Source organism: Gopherus evgoodei, chromosome 16, assembly GCF_007399415.2.
Source record: "Gopherus evgoodei ecotype Sinaloan lineage chromosome 16, rGopEvg1_v1.p, whole genome shotgun sequence".
NCBI classification, from domain to species: Eukaryota; Metazoa; Chordata; order Testudines; family Testudinidae; genus Gopherus; species Gopherus evgoodei.
This window is the reverse complement of record NC_044337.1, coordinates 3,499,157-3,523,355: the sequence shown is the minus strand read 5'-3', so window position 1 is coordinate 3,523,355 and position 24,199 is coordinate 3,499,157. Positions and strand designations below refer to the sequence as shown.

Sequence of the window (24,199 nt, the reverse complement as noted above, 5' to 3'; positions counted from 1 at the left end):
AGTCTCTGGGAGAGAGTTTGGGTGCAGGCTCTGGGCTGGGGCTGGGGCAGGAGGTTGGGGTGTGGAAGGGGTCAGGCTCTGAGAGGGAGTTTGGGTGTGGGCTCTGGGCTGGGGCAGGGGGTTGGGGTGTGGAAGGAGGTGCGGGGGTCAGGCTCTGGGAGGGAGTTTGATTGCGGGCTCTAGGCTGGGGCAGGGGGTTGGGGTGGGAGGGGTCAGGTGGCATGGCTCCCAAAGCGACTGGCAAACAGACCCCTCTGGCAGCGGCTCCTAGGTGGGGGGCAGGGGGTCTCTGCACACCACTGCCTGCAGGTGCCGCACCCACAGCTCCCATTGGCCGCCGTTCCTGGTCAATGGGAGCTGTGGAGTCAGTGCTCGGGGCAGGGGCAATGTGCGGAGACCACCCCCCCCCCCAGGGGACACAGGGACATGGTGGCCACTTCTGGGAGCGATGCGACAGGGAACAAGGGAGGCATTGTGGGTAGGGAGCTGCCTTAGCCCTGCTGCAGGCACATCTCTGCACACCCCTTGGTGGGACGGGGGCAGCAGGTCTCTTTGCGTTGCCAGAGGTGGGGGCAGCATGTGGAGCCACCTCCCCCCCGGCCAGGGGCATGCAGAGATGTGCCAGCAGCTTGCCACTTCCAAGAGTGGTGAGGGGACACTGGCCACAGAATGTAGGTAGCCTGCCTGAGCCCTGCTGCATCACCAGCCAGGACTTAGGGGCAGGTTGTCAGATGAGATTTGTCCTACATTTGGGGGCCCCCCGTCATGCATCCATTGTGCTAGGTCCTGTGTGTAAACAGCGTCTGAACAGGTTCTCCCCTGCCACCTAGTGATGAACTGGAGAAAAGACCTCAGGAGCCTTCTATTTGCACAGACATATCAATTCTGCCTAGATGATCAGTGAACGGATCCACTTGCCAAAGCAGAGGCGACAAGTAACTGTTGATAGAGGGGGGGGCACAATTTAAAGGTTTTGATAGTATGCAGAACCCACTCCCTGCAAAAAAAAAAACCCAAGAAATAAAAATATAAACCCTGGCAGAAATCCATGTGTGCCACCTCTGTGCCAAAGTGATCAGGTTTGGCTATTTTGGGTAAAGAAAGGCAAGAGAGATGACTCCAGCAACTGGAAATCCAACTGTCTGTTCCACCATGTACAAATTTTATACCAGCTGCCTCACGGCTGGGATCGCAGACTGTGCGCCCTGCCTCTCCGGGCTGCAGGAATGGATTCCGCACTGCTGACCAATATGCTGCTCGCTCCATAGCAGTGTGAAGCAAGGCAGTCCCCTCAGCCCCATAATTTTCAACCTAGCCATGGAACCACTCATTCGAGCAATCTCCATTGGTCTAGACTGTTTGGACCTGTAAAGCAACCGAATGAATATCCTGGCCAATGCAGACGATCTGGTCCTCATCACAGACAACCCTGAGAGTCTCCAACAAACGCTCAATGTCACCAGCCAGGCTGCTAACGGGATCGGACTCCGCTTCAGTGCTAGGAAATGCACATCCCTGCATATCGATGGCAGTAGAAGTGACTTGGTCCAGGTGACACCATTCCAAATCCAGGGTGAACCCATGATCTTCCTTGAGGACGGGCAAGCATACCAACATCTGGGCATGCCCACGGTTTCCATGTCCAGCAGACACCTGAGGATACGATCTCAGAGATCCTATAGGATGTGGCCAAGATCAGCTCCTCCCTACTGCCACCATGGCAGAAGATCAATGCCTTGAACACCTTCCTGATCTCCCGTATTTCATTTGTCCTGAGGGGATCTGCCATGGTGAAGGTACCTCTCGAGAAGATGGACAACACCATCAGGCAGCTAGTGAAGAAGTGGATGTTTCTTCTCCACAGGGCCAGCAATGAACTTGGTGTACATCTTGAACAGGCAGGGCGGCACCAAGGTCCCTCGAATGGGTGATCTGTGCAACATTGCCCTGATCACTTATGCCTTCCGCCTTCTGACGTGCCCGGACGCTATGGTGAGGAACATCGCAGAGAGTGCTATGCATGATGTCATGAGGAAGCAAATCATCAGGACCTCCTCCGACCAAGATGTCACCACCTACCTGAGCAGCTCCCTGGAAAGTGAAATTGGAAGAGGGGGGGGAGGCTTTGCTTTGGACTCATACTCACAATGCTACATGATGACTGAAGAAGTGTATTGGCTGCCATTGGACGTGGTACGAGGAACGCCAGGAGCTGGGAGTCCTGGTGCCACAGGTGAAGAATACAGAGCACACAATCATCACTCCAAGAGCTAGAACCATGCTAGAGACAACCCTGAAGGATGCCCTCCGCTGCCAGTACGTGGGAAACCTGAAACGGAAGCTGGACCAGGACAAGGCCTTCGAGGTGACATCCAAGTGGGATGCCAGCAATCACTTCCAGGGGCAGCTTCACCCAATTTGCCGACTGGAGGTTCATCCACAGGGCCCGTCTCAGCTGCGTCCCGCTGAATGGAGATGTCTGTCACAGAAATTGGGACAAGTGATGCAGGAAGTGTGGCTATGCCAGTGAGTCCCTACCCCATGTCCTGTGTATCTGCAAGCCCCATTCCAGAGCCTGGCAGCTCACCACAATGCCTTCCAGGATCGCCTAGTTAGAGCCATCCCACCACTTGTGGGGAAGGTGTCCATGAACTTTGCCATCCCTCCGGACAGCCAACTGCGACCAGACACTGTCATTACTAATGAGGCACAGAAGAAGTTCATCATGGTGGATGTCTGTGATGGAGTAGGGGCTGTCTGCATGGGGGATGGGAGAGCAGGGGAGGACTTTAGGGGATGGATTATAACTGAGCCTGTAACCTGAGCTAGGCAAGGGGGGGTGGGAGGTCAACACTTTTGCCCGGGAAGCTAGAAAAAGAAAGGGGCCGGCAGGAGGGGGTTAGTTTCAGTTTCATTTTGGGGCAGTGTGGGGGGAATTCAGGGTATCCTAAGCTGGGATCCAAGCACCCTGAAACTCCAGAAGGACTCAATTGAGGGGTCCTGACTGTGCCTGCAAGCTCTGCTGTAACCTGCGTTCCTGTTGTCCAATAAACCTTCTGTTTTACTGGCTGGCTGAGAGTCACTGTGGGTCCCAGGAAGAGGAGTGCCAGACCAGACCCCCCCACACTCTGTGACAACTGGTGGCAGCGGTGGGATATACTGCACCCTGTGGATGGCGCTTCCTGCAGTAAGTGACTGGGGAGCAGTAAAACGAAGGAGTGGTTAACCCCTGGGAGTGTGTGACCAGTGAGAAGGACTTTGCAGTAACAGGATCCCCCAGGGGATTGCAGTGAGTGGTCCCAGGGGCGGAGGAGTCTGCAGCTCGACACTGGCAGAAAGGTGGTGACCTCAAGAAGGGCTGGTGCACTGGGGGTCTCCCGGGAAATCGTGGGGAGCGGCGAGCACCCTGGCCTGTGAGTGGCCAGCAGGAAGATGTATGCCAAGCGGCGCAAGTGCGACCTGGTGGAGTTGTGAAAGCAGAGGGGTCTGCGCAGAGCGAGGCTCACCAAAGACCAGCTGATTGCCCGGCTGGAGGAGGGAGACCGCTTGAATGAACGGAGCCCTGTCTCTGAGGGAAGCAGCCGGGCAGATGCAGCGCAGGCACCAGTGTCTGTCCCAGCTGGGAGTGGTCAGCCTGCGGCTGAGGGCTTCCCGAGACCCCCCCTTCCTATGCCAGGGGAAGGGCGGGGAGAAGCCTAGCGAATACCGAGGGCACCGTGACACCCCTGGCCAGCAGGGGATCGTCCCGGCGGTGCTCAGCATCCGTGGAGCGGATGTGGCTGGAATATGACAGGAAGCTGAGATGGGAAGAGCTCGAGTTAAGGAGGCAAGAACTGAAGGAACGGGAGATCCAGCGTAAACATGAGGCAAACCAGCACCAGCGTGAGCTGGAGGAGAAGGAGAACCAGCGTAAACATGAGCTGGAGCTGGCCCGGCTGGCGAGCAGTGGGGCCCCGGCTGCAGTGAGTGAGCGGGGGACCCAACCCTACAAAGAGCTTTGATAAGTGCTTGCTGGCCCGGCGTAAGGAGGGGGAGGACATAGATACCTTCCTGACAGCCTTTGAGAATGCCTGCGAGCTGCACAGGGTTGGCCCTGCAGACAGGATCTCATTTCTCACCCCCTTACTGGACTCCACAGCCATGGAGGTGTACAGTTGACTGAAAGGGGCAGAGGCAGGGGACTATGAACTGTTCAAACAGGCCCTGCTCCGTGAGTTTGGGCTGACTCCTGAGATGTACCGGGAAAGGTTCCGGAGTCAGCGTAAAACCCATGAGGTCACATACCTACAACTGGTCAATCGGGCGCAGGGGTATGCCCGCAAGTGGACAGCTGGGGCCCAAACTAAAGAGGACCTGCTTGACCTATTCATACTGGAGCACCTGTACGAGCAGTGCCCGTCCGACCTGAGGCTGTGGTTGATGGACCAGAAGCCGGAGAACCCGCAGCACGCAGGCCAGCTGGCCGACCAATTTGTGGACAGTCGGGCAGGGGATAACAAGGAGGAGTCTCGAAGGAGCAGGCCTGCCTCAATGCAGAGAGAGAGTCACCATGGGACCTCCCAGCGGGGGCCTATGGAGAACCCCCACCACAGGGGAACATCCAGCGTCAGGTCCATCCGACCCACTCTAGGGGACCCACGAGACATGGGCTGCTATCACTGTGGCCAACGAGGCCACATACGGGCCCAGTGCCCCAAGCTCAGGGACTGACCGAGCAACCCAATCCGCAGAGGGTTGACTGGGTAAAGACCCAGTCGGAAGAGGGGCAACATTCCCAGGAAAGGGGGGCTGGCAGCATACAACCTGTGAAGGAGGGAGGAGGTCCCCAGGTCAGCTCCTCTGGGGGGCTGGATGCTCCAGGCTCTGGATTTTTGGTTTACAGGGTGGGCGCAGGGCTGCGCCTCCGGAAAGAGTGCCTTGTTTCCCTGGAGGTAGATGGGAGGAAGGTCACTGGGTACTGGGACACAGGCGCAGAGGTGACGCTTGCCCAGCCCGAGGTGGTGGCCTCAGATCGGATGGTGCCCGACACCTACCTGACCCTGATGGGCGTGGGTGGGACCCCATTCAAGGTGCCCATGGCGAGGGTACACCTGAAGGGGGGGCCAAGGAAGGCCCCAAGGACGTGTGGATACACCCACATTTGTCCATGGACGTGTTAATAGGAGGGGACCTCGAGGACTGGCCTAGTAACACCCAGAGTGCCCTGGTCGTGACTCGTAGTCAGAGTCAGCGAAGGGCACTGTGCCCCGACAACGGGAAAGGGACTCTTCCCGAGGTGCAGGACCCTAACCTGGTTGGGGGGGAATGCCCAGGGACACGGCTCAGAGAGGCTGCGACCTCAGACCCAGCCAGCGAGAGAAAGCTGGTCCCCATCCCTGTCCCAGCTGCTGAGTTCCAGGCCGAGTTGCAGAAAGATCCCTCCTTGCAGAAGCCCAGGGACCGGGCTAATCTCAGTGCGGTACAGACCATGAGGAGAGGTTGCAGGGAGAGGTTCTTGTGAGAGAAGGGGTTCCTGTACCGAGAATGGGCTCCCCCAGGGGAAGTAGAGTCATGGGGGATCAGGAGGCAGCTGGTGGTTCCCCAGAAGTTTCGCCACAAGCTGCTGTACCTGGCCCATGACATCCCTCTCACAGGGCACCAGGGAATCCGACGCACCAGGCAGAGGCTGCTACAGAACTTTTACTGGCCTGGGGTCTTTACCCAGGTCCGACAGTACTGCCAATCCTGTGACCTCTGCCAGAGGGTGGGGAAGGCCCGGGACAAGGGGAAAGCGGCTTTGAGGCCTTTACCCATCATAGAAGAACCTTTCCAGAAGGTGGCCATGGACATAGTGGGACCTCTCAGCAAGACGACCCGATCAGGGAAGAAATACATCCTGGTGGTGGTGGATTTCGCCACTCGCTACCCCGAGGCTGTGGCCTTGCCCTCTATCAAAGCAGACACCATGGCAGATGCGCTGCTGACAATTTTCAGCCGGGTGGGGTGTCACGGAGTCCCCGGGCGATGCTCTGGAACAGCTCCCCACAAAGCCAGTTAGGACTTTGGGGAGCCTCCTCTCCCTTGGAGCAGACTTGTTCAGGCAAGAAGCTCACACGTCTTCACCTCCTGGGTCTCTCCTTGGAGCATTCAGCATCCTCTGCCCCTCCATGCGCTTCCCACAGCGGGCCCACCCAGGCGGGGTCCTAGGGAAGCCACAGGGTCCTGCGCCCCCCACTTTGCAGTCAGACGTGACTTTCAGCCAGCCAGTAAAACAGAGGTTTATTCGATGACAGGAACAGGGTCTAAAACAGAGCTTGTAGATACAGTGAACCGGACTCCTCAACCGGGTCCATTCTGGGCGCAGTGAGCCAGACCCCCACGCCTGCCCTCAGCCAGCTCCAGCCTAACAACCCCCTTCAGCCCCTCCTCTCTGCTCAGCTCCTTTCCCCGGGCCAGGAGGTCACCTGATCCCTTTGTCTCCAACACCTTCAGCTGGCACCTTTGCAGAGGAGGGGCCCAGGCCATCAGTTGCTAGGAGACAGAGTGTCAGGCATTTAGGTGCACTGGCCCTTTGCTCTGCCAGATACTTAAGAACTGCCATGGGGACACTGAGGCACCAACACAGTATTCAGAGAAAACATTAAGAACATTCCTAGTTCATCACATGGGGTTCCCCAAGGAAGTCTTAACAGACCAGGGGTCCAACTTCATGTCGACCATGCTCCGGTGCTTGTGGGAAAAATGTGGGGTCTGGCATAACTGGGCCTCAGTGTTATCACCCCCAGTCCAATGGGCTGGTGGAAAGGTTCAACGTGATGCTGAAGATGATGCTAAAAACATTTATGAACCAGCACCCGCAGGACTGGGACAAGTACTTACCTCACCTGCTGTTCGCATACAGGGAGGTACCCCAGGAATCTACCGGGTTTTCGCCTTTCAAACTGTTGTATGGAAGGCGGGTAAGGGGGCCCCTAGACCTGATGAGAGACAAATGGGAGGGGAAGGCCACTCCCGAGGGAGAGTCGGTGGTGGAGTATGTCCTGACCTTCCGGGAAAGACTGGCCGAGCTCATGGGCCGGGCCAGGGAGAATCTGGCCCGAGCCCAGAGGAAGCAGAAGGTCTGGTATGACCACACGGTGCGGACCCATGCCTTCGCCACCAGGGATCAGGTGATGGTTCTCATCCCCGTGAGGAAAAACAAACTCCAGGCTGCCTGGGAAGGACCCTTCAAGATTACCAAGCAACTAAATGAGGTAAACTATGTGGTGGAGCTGTTGAACCGGGCACATCACTGTCGGGTGCACCATGTGAACATGATGAAGCCATACTATGACAGGGGGAATGTGGTGTTGGCCGTGTGTGGACATTGGGAGCAGCAGGGAGATGACCCCTTAGTAGATCTATTCCCTGGGACAAAAGCTGGTTCCCCCCTGGAGGCGATTCCCCTCTCTGATCAGCTGACCCTGGCCCACCACGCTGAGATTAGAGGGGTGCTACATCTATACTGACAGCTGTTTTCCAACCAGCCGGGACACACTAATTTGACTGTCCACCAGGTGAAGACCGGGTCACATCCTCCTATAAGATGCTCCCCTTTTCGGGTCACTGGGAAAACTGCCCAGGACCTAGAAAGAGGGACATACTGAAAGAGAGGTCAGGGACATGCTGGCTTTGGGGGTGATCCAGCCGTCTTCCAGCCCTTGGGCCTCGCCAGTGGTGCTGGTTCCCAAGAAGGATGGGTCGATCAGTTCTGTGTGGACTATCGAAAGCTCAGTGCCAGCACCATATCTGATGCCTACTCTATGCCCAGGCCTGACGAACTCCTAGACAAGCTGGGAGGTGCTCGGTACCTCACCACCATGGATCTTACCAAGGGCTACTGGCAAGTGCCACTGGACGCAGATGCCAGGCTGAAATCGGCCTTTATCACCCCTCTGGGGCTCTACGAGTTTCTGACCCTGCCCTTCGGCCTCAAGGGAGCACCAGCCACCTTCCAGCGCCTGGTGGATCAGCTACTGAGGGGGATGGAGAGTTTTGCCGTGGCGTATATTGACGACATCTGCGTCTTCAGCCAGACCTGGGAGGACCACATGTCCTAGGTTAAACGAGTGCTGGACCAACTCCGGGAGGCTGGGTTAACCGTAAAGGCTGAGAAGTGCAAGGTGGGGATGGCTGAAGTATCTTACCTGGGCCATTGGGTGGGGAGCGGCTACCTGAAGCCGGAACCAGCCAAGGTGGGAGGTGATCAGAGACTGGCCTGCTCCCCAAACCAAAAAGCAGGTCCAGGCCTTTATTGGGATGGTGGGGTACTATCGAAGGTTCGTGCCCCACTTTAGCGCCATAGCCGCCCCCATCACTGAGCTGTGCAAGAAGGGGAAGCCAGACAAGGTGGTCTGGACCGAGCAGTGCCAGGAGGCTCTCCGGGCGCTGAAGGAGGCTCTGTTTAGTGGCCCAGTTCTGGCAAATCCAGACTTTGACAAGCCCTTTATAGTGTTCACCGATGCCTCAGACACGGGACTGGGGGCGGTGTTAATGCAGGAAGATGAAAAGGGGGAGAGACACCCTATCATGTACCTGAGTAAGAAGTTACTACCCCGGGAGCAGAACTACACGGCCATCGAGAAGGAATGCCTGGCCATGGTGTGGGCCCTTAAGAAACTGGAGCCATATCTCTTTGGGCGACACTTCACCGTGTGCACCGACCACTCTCCCCTGACCTGGCTGCACCAGATGAAAGGAGCCAACGCCAAGCTCCTGAGGTGGAGCCTGCTCCTGCAGGACTATGACATGGACGTGGTCCATGTGAAGGGAAGTGCCAACCTGATAGCAGACGCGTTGTCCCGGGGGGGGGCCCTGAACTTCCCCAGGTCACTGGGCAGAGTGACCCCGCTCAGTTCAGTCTCGAAGGGGGGAGAGATGTGATGGAGTAGGGACTGTTTGTGTGGGGGATGGGAGAGCCGGGGATTACTTTAGGTGAGGGACCAGGACCTAAGCCTGTAACCTGAGCTAGGCAAGGGGGATGGGAGGTCAACACTTTTGCCCGGGAAGCTAGAAGAAGTAAGGGTCCGGCAGGAGGGGGTTAGTTTCAGTTTCATTTTGGGCTGTGTGGGGTGAATTCAGGGTATCCCAAGCTGGGATCCAAGCACCCTGAAACTCCAGAAGGACTCAGTTGAGGGGTCCTGACTGTGCCTGCAAGCTCTGCTGTAACCTGTGTTCCTGTTGTCCAATAAACCTTCTGTTTTACTGGCTGGCTGAGAGTCACTGTGGGTCCCAGGAAGAGGGGTGCCGGACCGGACTCCCCCACACTCCGTGACAACGTCACAGTTCCTTTTGAGAACAGGACCCCGGCCTTCTATGACACCTGAGCTCAAAAGCTGGAGAAATACCCCCCTAGGGCTGACACTGAGCTAGGGGTTACTAGGTCCAAACTCACGCACTGATTGTCGGAGCCCTGGGCACATGGGATCCTACTAACAAGCGAGCATTGCAGGAATGCAGAATCGGTCAGCACTGTGCCTGGCTGATGAGGCAACTCATGGTATCAGATACTATCAGGTGGTCGAGGGACATCTATTTAGAACACATCACCAGACATCGGCAATACCAGGAGAGATGAGCTGGAGTGCCATTTAGAAATTAAGTCAGGAAAGTAACTGAAATACTTCTCTGGTAGATTGTATTTACTGAGGCGCAACCTATCCCAGATTCTCAATTACTGAGGGACAAGCTACACTCATTGCTATATTTGCTTTCCACAAGCTACTCTTAATATAACTTTTTGTAAGTGATGTACCAGTATAATTGGATGCTAATATTTTAACTGTATTGTTAAATTTATTAACCTCAATTTGGAATATTGCAGACTATGTACTATATGTATTTTATGACTTTGAAACCAAACTTTGTACTTTTGGACAGTTTAAGCATTATACCCAGAGGTAGAGAAATTCTTTCCTTAGCCTGTGTATTAGATCATTTTAACATTAGCTTTAATAATTTTTCTAAAATTTGAATGCTGGAGTAATGAAGTGCTGTTATAGGGCAGCAGACCTGTGCTTAGCCTGCCTGATTTGGGGGATTACCCTCAACTGACCCTCACTCGCTATGCAGGGGATAGTATGACAAATCCCAGTGAAAGACATAGGTGAACATAGCTGTTCTTATCCAGGCGAGGGAGTGGATCTGTTTTAAGGGCCCCAGGAGCCAGTTGACCCTTTCCCCTCCAGGGTTTAAAGACAGCGCTGACCAGAGGCCTGGGTCTTTTCCAGTGATCACAACAGCTGAACTTACACATCTACTGAACTTGACACCTGCTGTAGAGCTGGTGTTGTGGTGAGAAGCCATGAGTAGTGTGCAGCGGAGGGAAAAGAGGACTGGCAGATTAAAGAGACATTCATCCACCAGACCTTCACACTGCAAGGAGGGAAACTGGGGCAAAGAACACTGCCCAGGACACTGTGGGGCAGGGGCATTCGTGTACTTTCAAGTCCTTGTTGCAGTGTTTTCCCAAATTACTGCTTTGTTGCCTTCTTTGAAATCAGAGTGTTCTTTAGTTATACACAGCCCCAGTGCTTTCTAGAGGGACGTCTTGCCTCTTGGAGGTGCCCAGGGATGTTTTGTTTACTTTTCCCCCCAACTATTGGTGGGGGGGCTCAAGCCAGTTTGGTTTTGTGTTGTTCAGAGGGATCCCTAGATACTGACCCCAGCTGTTGTTGCTGTCGCCAGTGCCTGCCAAGAGGGTCCCATGTACAGACCCAGCCAGGTGGGCCCTGCCCCAGACAGCTCACACTCTCAGTGGAGCCGACAAGAGACAACCGGGAAGACAGACAGAGCACAAGGGAGCGGTGGGATGCAGAGCGACAAGCCCTTGCTCTGGAGCAGACCCAGCCAGAAAGCCCCTGCGCTTCTGCCCAAGGATACCAAAATCTGCACTCAGGCATGTCCCCTAGGGGAGCACTGGCTCCCTGGCCCAAGAGCAGGGCACAAGCCAGCACAGGGAGGGCAGGGGCATTGGGGGGGGGGGTGTCTTCTCCATATAGTCTCTCTGGGTGGGCTTTGCGCCAGGTTGTCTCCCAGCACAGAGGGAGGGACAGCGCCGATTTCGGGGGGCAGCAGCCTCAGCCCTGGCACTCAGTTTGTGGTTAATGTGGCTATGAGCATTAAGGAGTCAGGGCCCCAAGGCAAATGCCATTTGCTGGAATAATCCCTGTGAGGTGGCTCTGGCTCCCTGGCTGCCCAGTGACCCCAGCATGGATATCCTGCCATCACCCACATGCAAACCCCATGCTCTGCCAGGAGCTGGCCTCCGCCCACGGGACACTGCTCTGAGGTCACACTATGCCTGCAAAAGCACCATTGATCTTCATGCAGGTGTGCCAGGCTGGGGTGCTACCTGGCTGCTGGGGAACAAGCTCCGATGCCCCTTCCCTTTGTGCTGGAGTGAAGGAGCCTTTGGCGAAGATGGGCTGGCACCGAGGGGACTGGACCAGCCCCAGGCTGGGGCATCGTTTTCTGCCTGGGAGCATTGTCCCACCCACCCCCATCGTCCCACCCAGCATCCAGTCTGTCCCTGGGATATAGATGGGCAGGAGCTAGAACAGTTTCTTCTCACCAGCCCCCCTGTTTAGGGAGGGCTGGGATCCCATGGGCTCCAGGATCAGGGCAGGACAAGCACACCCAGCCGGCTTGGGCAGTGAGCCAACACCAGCCCAGAGGAGCATGGCGCACAGACAACCTCGAGAGCTCCCTCTACTGGGCACAGGGGGTACGCACTGATCCCGCTGCATTTAAGCATCAAAACAATCGTAAGGATTTTTTGGCAACTGACAGATCTGGAGCTGCTCCAGGCAAACTGAGGAATGCTGTCTGTGGGGCTGGTGACTGGGCTGCTACCATATGGATAGACTGATTTAGTTTAATAGGGGGCTGTTGAGAAGGGAATGAATGGCTCAAGGTAAGTCACCTCTCAGCAAACGCTAAACTCTTTAGGGGCAATGCCAGAACTATTTGTTTTCATGATGTTGCCTCCTCTCCAGCCAACCCACAAACCTGGTTTGCACCAGGATGGAAGATACCAGGGAACATGGAAAGAACAAGACAGCTCTGGCAGGATTAAAAGGGACCTGTCTGCAGTGAGGGGGAACCAGGCTGAGATGCAGATCTCCTCTGAGGCCATCTGACGAAATCAGGCCTGCCTAGGTTGCTCGTGGGGGATGGCAGGACTCTAGGCAAGGCAAGGCAAACAGCTGGAGGCAGTTGTTTTAAAATCCATTTTCTCTAGTGCTCTGTTCCTACAGCAAAGCAAGCCCTGCTCTGGGTCACAAGGCTGCCAGGTCACACTGCTCCACACTGGTCACAGACTCCCGCAAGGAAGGCCACAGGAGCTGAACCCAGCTGGATGTGGGGGAAGTGCAGTGGCTAGACAGACTGCTGTAGCCCAGAGCCCATTCTGAGTGTGGTGGGTGAATCATGGCATTCCCACCCCAGGAGAGATAAAGGCACAAGGACCAGAGGTGAAAGGAAGTTGGTACTGGCAGGTACAGTGTGCTGGACTGGACTGGCTTCCCCAGGCTGGCGCTTTAAAGGGCCCATGGCTCCCTGCAGCGGCTGGAGCCCCAGGCCCTTTAAATCACCTCCGGAGCCCTGCTGCCACTACCCCAAGGCTCCAGCAGCTGGGCTCAGGCAGTGCTTTAAAGGGCCCAGGGCTCCTGTCATTGCAGGGAGCCCCAGGCCCTTTAAAGCACCGCCTGAGCCCAGCTGCCGGAGCCCCCGGGTAGCTGTGGGCCCCAGTTTAAATCACCTCTTAGCCCCAGGGCTCCCAGCTGACTCTGCAGCTGGTAGCTCCAAGGGTGATTTAAAGGCCCTGGGGCTCCCAGCCACCGCTGGAGCCCGGGGCCTTTAAATCTTGATTTAAAGGCCCCACCTCTTCTGGCTGAGGCCCCGCCTCTTTCAGTTGAGGCCATGCCCCCACTCAGTACTGCAGTGTATTGGTAAGTCCTTTAAGTTACTTTCGCCCCTCACAAGGGCTGACATCAAAGGGGGGCAGAGGGGCCCAAAGTGTCACAGCGACCGGTCTCCGAACACTGGTTTGTTGCAGAAGCAGGGAAGTTTCCATCTCTTTATCGGGAGCCACTGCTTGGAATGTTAGTTGTTATATTCCTGTCTGCAAATACTGACACTTCCCAGGGTGCTCTGCAATGGCTGTACACGGGGGTGCGATTTGCTGGTAACTGGGTTTAATCAAACACATTTGTTGTCTCAAGTTTTAGGGGACAAAACTTTTGATTTCTACAATGTCAGGTGACAGGAGGCACCTGGGTCTCTAGGCAGCATGGTCCAGTGGACCAGTCAATGCACTGGATTCTGTCCCTGCCTCTGCCACAGTCGGCTGGGTGTCCTTGGGCAAGTCACCTCTGCTCACTGTGCCTGTCCCAGCCCCTGGCTGTCCTGGCTAGTCAGCAGGAAGCTCTTTGGAATGAAACCTAGCACAATGGGGCCTCAAGACACTTCTGGAAAGTTGATACGTCACCATCAAACCAACTTCCCTCAGAGGCCTGACCCCGATCTCCCATGCATCGCTTCCAGACAGGTGCACCTCGCAGCCCCGGCCTCTCCCTGCCCAGGACACTGCGCTGAATTTCAAGATGGTGACATCATCATAGGTTGAAAATTTGGCTTTAGCTCCCCCAGAGCCGGCCACCCTGCTGCCCGCCTGCAGTGCCTAGGAACACAGTTCACTAGAGCCCTCTCCTAGCAGCGCCAGTTCTGTTCTGCCATTTGGTCCGAGAGCTGTAATTACTCCCAGTGCTTGTAAATCAGGTACGGAGCTCCCCCTGAGAAGCCCAATCATTTCACTGCTGCTCTTTGGGAGTTGGGGACTGAACCACTAACTGCTCTGCCAGCCATGGGCCAATCTCTACCCTCTGGGGTAGCCCCACAGCTGCCCCACTGATTTCTAGGGCATTCCCCAGCAGATTTCTCTACATGTACTACCATCACAGGGGCAGATTAGGATTTGTGGGGCTCCTGGCCAGAGTAAGTGGGGGCCCTTCCCCACCCCTTCTGCCTGCAGTCCATCCCCCCATTCGCTCCCTCCCCCAGCACTCCTGCCAGGGAAATGGAGTCAGGACATGGGGGCTTGCCCCGGTCTGCCCACCCAACTGGCGCTCCTTCCAGGGAGGAGGGTTGGGGTGTGAGGGGTGCCCATTTTTCCAGGAGGCCCCAATTGGCCAGGGGATCTGGGTACAGGCCCCATTGGCCCAGTGGCTAATCCGCCACTGGTCACACACTGCTGCACGAGACGTGGAAAGGGTGTCCCAGAGAGACAAAGCTGAGTCAGGCTGATCCACTGCACATCTGGGAGCCTTTAATCACATGGATTAATGCTTGGTCCAGTCCTGGGCTCCCACCATGCTTACCCCACATGGCAGGCAGAGACTCAGCAGGGACTGGGACAGCCAGCTCAGAGGCTCCTCAACGTGACCCTGGCACTGGCTCGGATCCAGCCCAGCAGCCTGCTCTGTGCCCATCTCTCAGGAACACCATCCCATTCGGCGACCCTTGCTGGCAACAGCCGAACAGGCCTGGAGTAGGGACTCCCCCCCCAGCCCTAGAAGAGGTGCCCCAAGATGGGGAAGAGAGGCACTGCCCTGCCGGGGGCAGGGGGCTTGCCCCAGCCAGGCTGTCACTGCTCCATGGGTGTGGAGAGGAGCAGCCCACCCCTTGTCATGTCTGTACTACTGGGCATTACAAATCCACTGGGACTGGGACCAGACAGCCTCTCCTGGGCAAAAGAGGCTCATTTCCTCCATCTCTGTGCAGCCGGCACGGGGTGCCCTGGCACCGGGTGCCCTGGCACAAGCGTTCTCACTGCTAGAGAGTGCCTAGTCCCTCTGGGAGCCAGCAGAGTCTCACAGGAGAGGAAAGCCACTGGCCTGGACAGTAGCCAGGGTGGCTTCTCCCCAGCTCTGGGGGAGGGAATGATTTCACAGCACCTTCTAGAGGAGGCTACGCTGGGGTTAGGCCTGCCCAGTCCGCTGCCTAGTACTGCGACACCAGGCCTGATCTCGCAGGCTGCATGGGCGCTATTGTCAGCTGGTAGTTGCTGCGTGCGCCCCTGGCACTGCACCACCCTGCTGTGCTCATGCTGCTCCATGCTCAGTCATCTCCCCTTCCCCCCCAGCCACACAGCACCTGGCCATACCCACCCAGGGCAGCCCCTGCAGCGCTGGGCAGGGACCTCCCGCAGCCACCTACCCTTTCGTTTCACTGTGGAATGGCTGATCTTCCTCCGCCTGCTCACACGCGCCCCTCTCTGCTTCCACGGCAAGGATGGGACTACGGCAACCTTCACCTCAGGGGACAATGCGCACGCCAGCTCCATCCCTGCCTGAGAGAACACAGCACAGCTGAGAACAGCCTCACTCAGCACACGGCACAGACAGAGAGGTGGCCACATGGTGCGTGCCAGGCTGTGCAGCATCCTCCACCTCATCTTCTCCGGGTTCAATCACTCCCCCTGCCCAGCCCTGCTCTGCCCCAGACACCCGCCAGGGCCCTCACACGCTGGGACGGAGCAGACACATTCCCACTCTGGATGCATCATGGATATGGCAATCTCCACTAAACCCCATCAGTCCAGGAGCTGGGAAGGAGATCGCTGCCCATAGGGCTGCTCTGCAAACACGCACCTGACCTGTAACTCAGAGCAGCAAGTAGCAGAAGCTCGATGAACTGTAAGAGACCAACCTGTGAGCTCACCCTTGGTTTAGATGTGGATCTGCCACACAGAGGGGGAATCGTTTCCCACTGGTCAGAATAATTCCCTGTGCCACCTTGGGACACATAGGTGTACACTCATGTACAAACCCAACCTAGCCTCAATCGACACCAGAATAGAAAGTGAAGCCCTACGTGTTCCCAGGAGGGTTTTCATCAGTGCTCAGCATGGGCTTGTGTGTTCCCAGCACTGCAGAGTCAGCAGGTGTCAGTGGGAACCGACACAAGCCACCTCAGAGCACTTGTGAAAGTCCCACCCTAAGACAGCAGCTGTTAGTGATGTCACAATCCACCCTGCTACGTACCCAGGACAGCATGTGCTTAGCCAGCACATGAGCACTGCTCTGGGGCGGGCACCGTCAGCGACTCTAGACACAGCATTGTCCAATGTCCTTCTAATAGCACAGAAAGAATTTCGGGGCAGTTCAGATTCCTTGGTTGCTGATCAAATAACTTTTTTTTGTCTAATTCTTTATAAGCACAGCTGTGGGTCTGACAGCCATCTAGCCTTGTTAAAATCCCTGTGTGATGTGGACGTCTACAGGCCCACACAGACCTTGTCAACCCTTTGTATAAATAAGAGTGATGTTCTGGAGCACAGGTTTAATTTCACATCACCTGCTTCCCAGTCACCATAATACTGCATTTGGGTTGGTTATAAACCACTGAGAACAGAAATCCAATTACTAGGGGGGAAATGGGTCCTTAATGGGATTTGGGCCCTTTCTAAATATCCCCTTTTGCCTGCCCACCCCAAACACATACACTAAACAAATATACAGAAGAAAATGTATTGTATGAACACACCCTACACCCAATTCTTCCACAAGATCATAAACAGCCACACCTCAGTTCTATGTCACAGGGGAGAAGTAGCAAAGAATTAAGACCCCCCAGATGCATCTGACTTACACTTGTTTCATGTACTGTAAGGATTTCTCTTTCAGGCATGCTGTAGGGAAACAGGGTGTGGGCAGTCATGCCTAATAGTTACAGGCAGGCACCTGGAACAGGAGCAGGGGTCAGAGCTGGAGTCGGCATCAGGAATCAAAGCTGGGCAGTGTCAGGGGGTGGGTGTAGGAGCAGGAACTGGGAACAGAGGGGCTCTGGGCTAAGGAGGCCAGGAACAGGCTGAAGGCAAGTAGGCAGGGGCCATAGTAACAAACAGCCAGGGAATCACCTTGTTCCTGTGCCTCTTTCCGGTGTAATGAGTCCGTCCCCACCAGTGGGTGTGGCTGGATGTCTCCCCCATCAGGAGCTCTGTGGGAAAGGCTGTTTGCAAATTAGAGCTTTGCTAGCCCCTTTTTTCAATGAGTCAGGTGAGCTGCCTCCAGGTGAACTTTTAGGTCATCTTGGGTTTGACGTCTCTGTTGTATCCAGTCCAGGGCTGCTGGGTTGTGGGTTGTGCTGGTAGCTGCAGGTATGACCAAGGGCAGAACCCCTAGTTTGAAAAAAGGGCTTTGCCCCATAGAAGCATGTTCTGCATTATTGTATGTGAACTCTGCTTGAGGTAGCAACAAGGACCAGTCATTCTGGGGAAGGTTTATATAGCATTGAAGATACTGCTCCAGGATCTGGTTGGTTTTCTCCACTTGACTACTTGTCTGATGATGATAGGCAGAGGAGAGACAAGAGCAGATGCTCAAAATCTGAAGAGCTTCTTGCCAACTGTAGGAGGTAAATTGCACACTGTGGTCAGAGAAAATGTGCTTCAGGAGGCATGAAGATGGATGACTTGGTCCACGAGAGTTCTTTATCCAAAATGTTGTTATTTTTCTCCATAGGTGTGACTTTCCTGGAATAAAAGGTGCCTGGATGTGGCAACTGGTGAGGACCGTACCTTTGGGAAAGCACTGCTCCAAGTCACCAAGTTGGAAGCATTCACTTTGATGGTGAAGGCTTGCATGGTGTCGGGGTGGACCAATATCAGAGCAGTGGTAGATGCAAATTTTACTTGCTTGAATATCTTCTGGGCCTCAGGAGACAAGAGGAACCTGGTGTTTTTCCAGAGCAGGTCAGCAAGGGGGCAATCCGCCTTGAGAATTTTAGGATGAACCACTGGTAGAAGTTCACAAATCCCAGGAAACACTGTAGTATGCAAACATGCTGTGGCGTTGCCCACTCAAGGACTGCCTTTACCTTGCGCGGGTCCATTTTGATACTAGAAGGAGATAGGATGAACCCCAGAAATTCTATGGAGGACTGCTCAAAGATGCATTTTTTACTTCTGGGGGAATTCTGCACCACCGCACAATGCAGAATTTTGCAGAAATAAATGTGGAGTGCATAGAATTTTCGTTTCCCCCCACAGAAATAGGCTGCAGAGATGTTGGCGACCACTAGCGGCCACTGGACATGGCAGAGCCCAGCTTGCAAATAGAAGACAAGGCTGGGTGTAGGGGTGGGGGGAGCTGGAGGGTTCCCAGCACATTCTGAAGTAAGGAGGTGGTGTGCAGGAACCTCCATACAAGCCTGGGATCCAGCATCAGGCTGTTTCTCCCTCTGGATCCCTGGGCTCAGGGGGTAGGTGGGGGACCACAGCTGACATCTAGGGGGAGGGGGTGTGAGTGTCTGGGCAGTGGGGAGGATCTGACTGGGCTCGGGGGGGAGAGGATGTGAGTGCCTGGGCTGGGGGTGGTTGTGGCAGGGCACTGGGGATGATGAGTGTCTGGGCTGGGGGGGATGTGGCTGGGCTCTGGGTGGGAGAGGGTGTCTGAGTGTCTGGGCTCTGGGGGAGAGGGGGTTCGGGTGTATTGTCTGGGGCAGGGCATGGCTGGGTTCTGGGGGAGAGGGGGATCGGGTGTATAGTCTGGGGCAGGGCATGGCTGGGCTCTGTGAGGGAGGGGGCAGAGAAACAGGAACTGGGTTGTCATAGGAATTTCTTTAACTCTCAACTCCTGGTGGGATTTTTGTGTGTGCTAAGGTTGCCTGATGGTTCCCATCATAAGAGACTTATTATTGATTAATTGATTGATTGATTGATCGATCTGGCTCAGGTTGAACTTTTTGGGAAAGTTTTAGCTAAAACAGTTCAGCTGTTCCCAAGAACAAGTTTAGTGGAAAATTCATTGTTTGCCAATATTGGAACAAATCTGATTACTCCTGGGGTAAAATCTAATTACTCCTGCACCAAAAAATTACAAATTCCATGCACAATATTTTAAAATTCTGCAAATTTTATTTGTCAGAATAACACTATATAATCAGGCCAGTTTCAATTATTTTGATAATTTATTTCAAAATACCTGTAACAATACAGACACACATACAAATTCCTCCAGGAGTAGAGAGCTAAGGAAACTCTTAGAACAACCCAGTTCCTGCTTCTCTGCCCCCTCTCCCCCCCCCCAGAACCCAGCCAGGGAGGCAGACACTCACCCCACTCTCCCCACAGAGGCCAGCTGTGGGCCCCCCCAGCCCAGACACTCCCACCCCATTCCCCCAGAGCCCAGCTGCACACCCTCTCCCACCAGCCCAGATACTCAGACTCTACCCTCCCAGAGCCCAGGTCCCAGGCTTACATGGATTCTCCTGTGTCCCTGCCTGCTTCCTTCAGGGCATGCTGGGAACTGCAGCTGTTGGGAAACCTCCAGTTCTCTCCCTCTCCCCCATGCCTTGTCTTCTATTTGTGAGCTGGGCTCTGCCGGGTCCAGTGGCCCCTAGTAGTAGTCAACATCTCTGCAGCTTATTTCTATGGGCAGGGAAGGTAATTCTGTGCACCCAACCTTAATTTCTGCAAAATTCTGCATTGCGCATGGGCACAGAATTCCCCCAAGAGTAAAATCTTACAGACGAGTTGAGAAGCTCTAGCACTTCCTTGTTTTGGGGCAGGGGCTTGCAATTTGTCAAGGGGATTGCAGTTTTCACATGCTCAGTAGAAACTTGCTAGAATTTGGCAGCTAAATTCTCTGAAAACTCTCTGCACCGAGCATGCTCCAGCCCCTCACAACTCCTACGTGTGACTGGTCTGCATGTGCACCATGCCCACAAAGGAAGTGAAAGTGCAAATCCCAGAGTTGCAGGGGATGAGCAGGACTTTGCCTGACAGGGACTGTGGTGGGTCTGGCAGAGGAACGGAGCCTGTGTCTCTGGTACTCTCAGCGGAGGGGAAGGATGAAGCTGCTAAACTCCAGTACAGAGGGGGGAGAAATGACAAGGGAGGGCGGAGAGATGCAAGGCAGCGGGACAGGAGCAGGAGCCAGGAGGGAAGGAGAGACTGGGGGTGAAGGGGTTAGGATCTGGGAGAGGCAAGGGGCAGGAGCAGAGGGGGCAAAACAGACGGCAGTTGGGGCAGGAACAGGGAAGGGGGAGGGGCAGGAGGCAGGAGAAGGCTGTATCAATGCACATGCACCAGGGAGCAGAGATATGGCTGCTGTAAATCTAGCATTTCCTATCTTTGGACTGCTTGACTTTGTTCCCTAAAGAGCGTCCTGTGACTGTTGTGTTGAGGTGTAACGCCCAGCTCCAGAATGCTGCTGAAATGCCCAGCAGCACCGGCCAGGTTCACCCGATGGCCCGGGAGTGTATGTAACACAGCCCTTGGTGTTGCTTGGCAGAGCTCTACCTGGGAAGACTTTGGTTTTCATAGATTCCAAAGCCAGAAGAGACCGTTGTGCTCAGCTAGTCTGAATTCCTGTGTAACCGAGGCCAGAGAACTGCCCCAAAACAATCCCTGGAGCAGAGCTTTTAGAAAAACATCCAGTCTTAATTTCAAAATTGTCAGTGATGGAGAATCCACCACGACCCTTGGTAAATTGAGCCGGTGGTGAATTACCCCGTTAAAAACGTACACCTTATTTCCAGTCCGAACTTGTGTAGCTGCAACTTCCAGCCATTGGATCACGTTAGACCTTTGCTAGATAGAAGAGCCCATTATCAAATATTTGTTCCCCGCGTAGGTACCTACAGACTGTGATCAAGTCGCCCCTTGACCTTCTCTTTGCTAAGCTCCTTGAGTTGATCACTAGAAGGCAGGTTTTCTAATCCTTTCATCATTCTTGTGGCTCTTCTCTGACCCCTCTCAATTTATCACCATCCTTGAACTGTGGACACCAGAACTGGACACAATATTCCAATAGCAGTCACACCAGTGCCAAATACAGAGGTAAAATGACCCCTCTGCTCCTACTTCAGCATCCTCTCTTTATGCATCCAAGGATCGCATTAGCCCTTTTCACCACAGTTTCACACTGGGAACTCATGTTCAGCTGATTATTCTACCACAAATCTCAAATCTTTTTCAGAGTCCCTGCTTTCCTCCATAATGTCCCCATCCTGTCAGTATGGCCGACGTTCCTTGTTCCTGGATGAATACATTTACATTTAGCCGAATGAAAACACATAGTGTTTGTTTGTGCGCAGCTCATCACATGATCAGATCACTCTATATCAATGACCAGTTCTCTTCATTTTAACCACCCTGCCAGCCTTTATGTCCTCTGCAAATGTCACCAATGGTGACTTTATGTTTTTGTGTATGTAAGTGTCATAGGATCAAGAACTGATCCCTGCAGGATCCCACTAGAAACACCCCCGCTCCATGACAATTCCCTGATTACAATGGCATTGTGAGATCTGTCAGTTAGCCAGATTGTAATGCCCAGGTGGAGGTTCAGGCACGAGTTAAGTGAGATCTGGGAGGCTGGGGGGATGCTTCTCAGTTCCTGCAGAGGCAGCCTGCCTGACACACAGATGGCTCAGTCGAACCCCAGGAGGTGCTGCTGTTGCTGCCAGGCTCAGACTGGGGCCTTAAGCAGACAAAGTACAAAGAGGTCGACATCTCTGCAAGGGGGCCAAGAGCAGCCCCTAGGATCTGGTGGTGAGATGCTCTGTTCCATGTCAGGTGTAAAGGCACAGTCCTGACCCCCTGTGGTCATTACACAGCTACTTACATGGCCCCCAGTTCTGCAGTCTCTCAGCATCTCACAATCCTTAATGTTTCCCTCTCGATACTCCTGTCCCCCATGGCAGAGACGGGAACTGACGCACAGAGGCTAAGTGGCTGGCCCAGGGTCACACAGGGAGTCTGTGGTAGACCAGGGACTCGCACGTGTGTGCTGTTGGGCAGATTAACCGCTACAGGGCTCAGTTCCACAGCAGGGCAGTGAGGAGAACAGCAGAGTTCATTAAAGACTGTGAGGTGCTCAGATACCCAGTGAGGGGGGGCCTCACCCAGGAAGCACTTCAGGTCCCCAGGGGGAAGGTGTCGCTGCCAGAGCAGCATTTCTCCATAGGGCCCACAGAGAGTGATCGGGGACGCGAGGCATCGGCAGGGGTATTACAGCATAAAGCAAAGGCCGTCTGGTTCTGCCCCCCACCCCTGCAGCTGCTCAGCGCACACACGAACTATCCTGCGTGTCACCATGGGGGAGGGAAGGGTGCACAGTTTGGGACCTGGAATAAAGGGCTGCCCACCTGAGGAGGGTGAGGTGCAGGGCCCTCGATCCGTGTTCCGAACTCCAGGGGTGTCACGTGTGCCCCCCACACGGACTCTGCTCTGCACTGATAGCAGCAGGGTGTCCGGGGCCCTCAGCACTGCTCATTTCATTCTGGAGCTGAACGGACAGAGGACACCCACAGACCCTAGGACACTACTGCCCCACTCTTCACTGAGGCTGAAGGCTACTGAGCCCAGGATCCATCCCGGGCAGGCCAGGCTCAGCCAAGCAGCCTCGGTGTCCTACTAGGCTTCGCAAGGGGAACAAGGGCAGCCTGTGCTCAGGAGACAGGAGCGCTAGATGCTGGGACCACCAGGAGGGTTTGCCTGAGAGACTCCAATGCAGAAGGAAGCCACTCTCCAAACTCTGCCCAGAGCACAGACACCAGGGACTCCTCCCGCTCTGAGCCACAGGGCTCCTGCTGAGTCCCAGCCACACCTGCATCTTCTGCAAGGCAGACAGCTCCAGGCAAAGCCGGGTATCTGGGCTCTGACCAGAGCCTGCACTCGTGTAGCCAGCCAGACCCACCCACATCAATGGCTGCAGGGCCAGCAGGGCCCAGTTTGGCCCTTACTTTCTCCTAAGTCCCTCTGAGGAAGAAACATCCTGCAAGATACTGCGGGGATAGTAAAGCAATGTGTGTGTGTGTGCACCTCTGTGTGTGCGTGTGCGTGCCCGTGTGTGCATGCCTGGGTGCCTGTCTGTACATGCACCTGTGTGCATGTGTGTGTGTGCTTCTGTGTGTGTGCGCCCATGTGTGTGTGTTTGCACGCGCATCTGTGTGCCTCTGTGTGTGCCTGTGTGTGTGCGTCTGTGTGTATGTGCCTGGGCGCCTGTCTGTGTGCCTGTGTGTGTGTGTGTGTGTGCGTGCGCATGTCTGCATCTCTGTGTGCACATCTGTGTGCCTGTGTGTGTGCCTGTGCCTTTGTGTGTGTGTATGTGTGTGTGTGTGTTGGTATGCGTGCCTGGGTGTGTGCCTCTGTATGTGTGTGTGTGTGTACACATCTGTGTGTGTGTGTGTGCGCATGCATGCTTCTCTGTGTGTGCGCGTGCATCTGTGTGCCACTGTGTATGCCTCTGTGTGTGTGTGTGTGTGCGCGTGCCTGGGCACCTCTGTGTGTGCATGCACCTGTGTGTGCCTGTGTGTGTGTGCACCTCTGTGTGTGTGGGCATGTGTGCATCTGTATGCACATCTGTGTGCCTGTGTGTGTATGTGCACCTGTGTGTGTGCCTCTGTGTGTGTGTGTGCGCACACATGCGTGCTTCTCTGTGTGCACATCTGTGTGCCTCTGTGTATGCCTGGGTGGGTGGGTGGGTGGGTGTGCACCTGGGGGGGGTGTGTGCCTGGGTGCCTCTGTGTGTTCCTCTGTGTGTGCATGCACCTGTGCGTGCCTCTGTGTGTGTGCACCTCTCTGTGTGCATGTGTGTGTGTGTGCACATGCGTGCATCTGTGTGCACATCTGTGTGCCTCTGGGTGTGTGTGCACACCTGTATGTGTGTGCCTCTGTGTGTGTATGCCTGTGTGTGTGTGTGCACGCGCATGAGTTCCTATGTGTGTGTGCCTGAGTGCCTGTGTGTGTGTGCACGTGCGTGCCTGTGTGTGTGTGCCTCTGTGTGTGTGTGTGCATGCACATGTGTATGTGTTCATCTCTGTGTGTGCATCTGTGTGCCTCTGTGTGTGCCTGTGCCTCGGTGAGTGTGTGTGTGTCCAGCCCCTAATGCAGTGGGGCCCTGATTCGGACTGATCCCCCCTGGCCAGGAGTGCAGGCCAAGAGATGACTGCACAGCAGTTGCTTGGAAGGGACAGTTGCCTGGTAGCAAACTGGCATTTCCCCAGAAGTTTGTTTGATCCCGTTGGGAGCAGGCGCTGGCTCCATCTCAGCCCAGCTGCTGGCCCTAGAAACGGGGGTTTAGCTCCAAAGCTGGAAAACCAGCAGCCCAATAGCAGCAGGGCAGACGCCAAGTCACCAAGCAAGGGAAAGCATGAGAGATGCTGATCCCAACGG

The 24,199-nt window shown here is 55.1% G+C and overlaps 1 protein-coding gene across 1 annotated transcript in view; it reads right to left on the bottom strand.

Moving 5' to 3' along the window:
* Window positions 1-24,199, bottom strand: part of RGS3 (regulator of G protein signaling 3) — a 232,180-nt gene that overhangs the window by 190,242 nt on the left and 17,739 nt on the right. Inside the window, exon 2 of the mRNA XM_030535444.1 lies at window positions 15,235-15,367. Within this exon, the coding sequence (XP_030391304.1) occupies window positions 15,235-15,361 (127 nt within the window). The 5' untranslated portion in view covers window positions 15,362-15,367. The remainder of the gene's footprint in view (window positions 1-15,234; window positions 15,368-24,199) is intronic.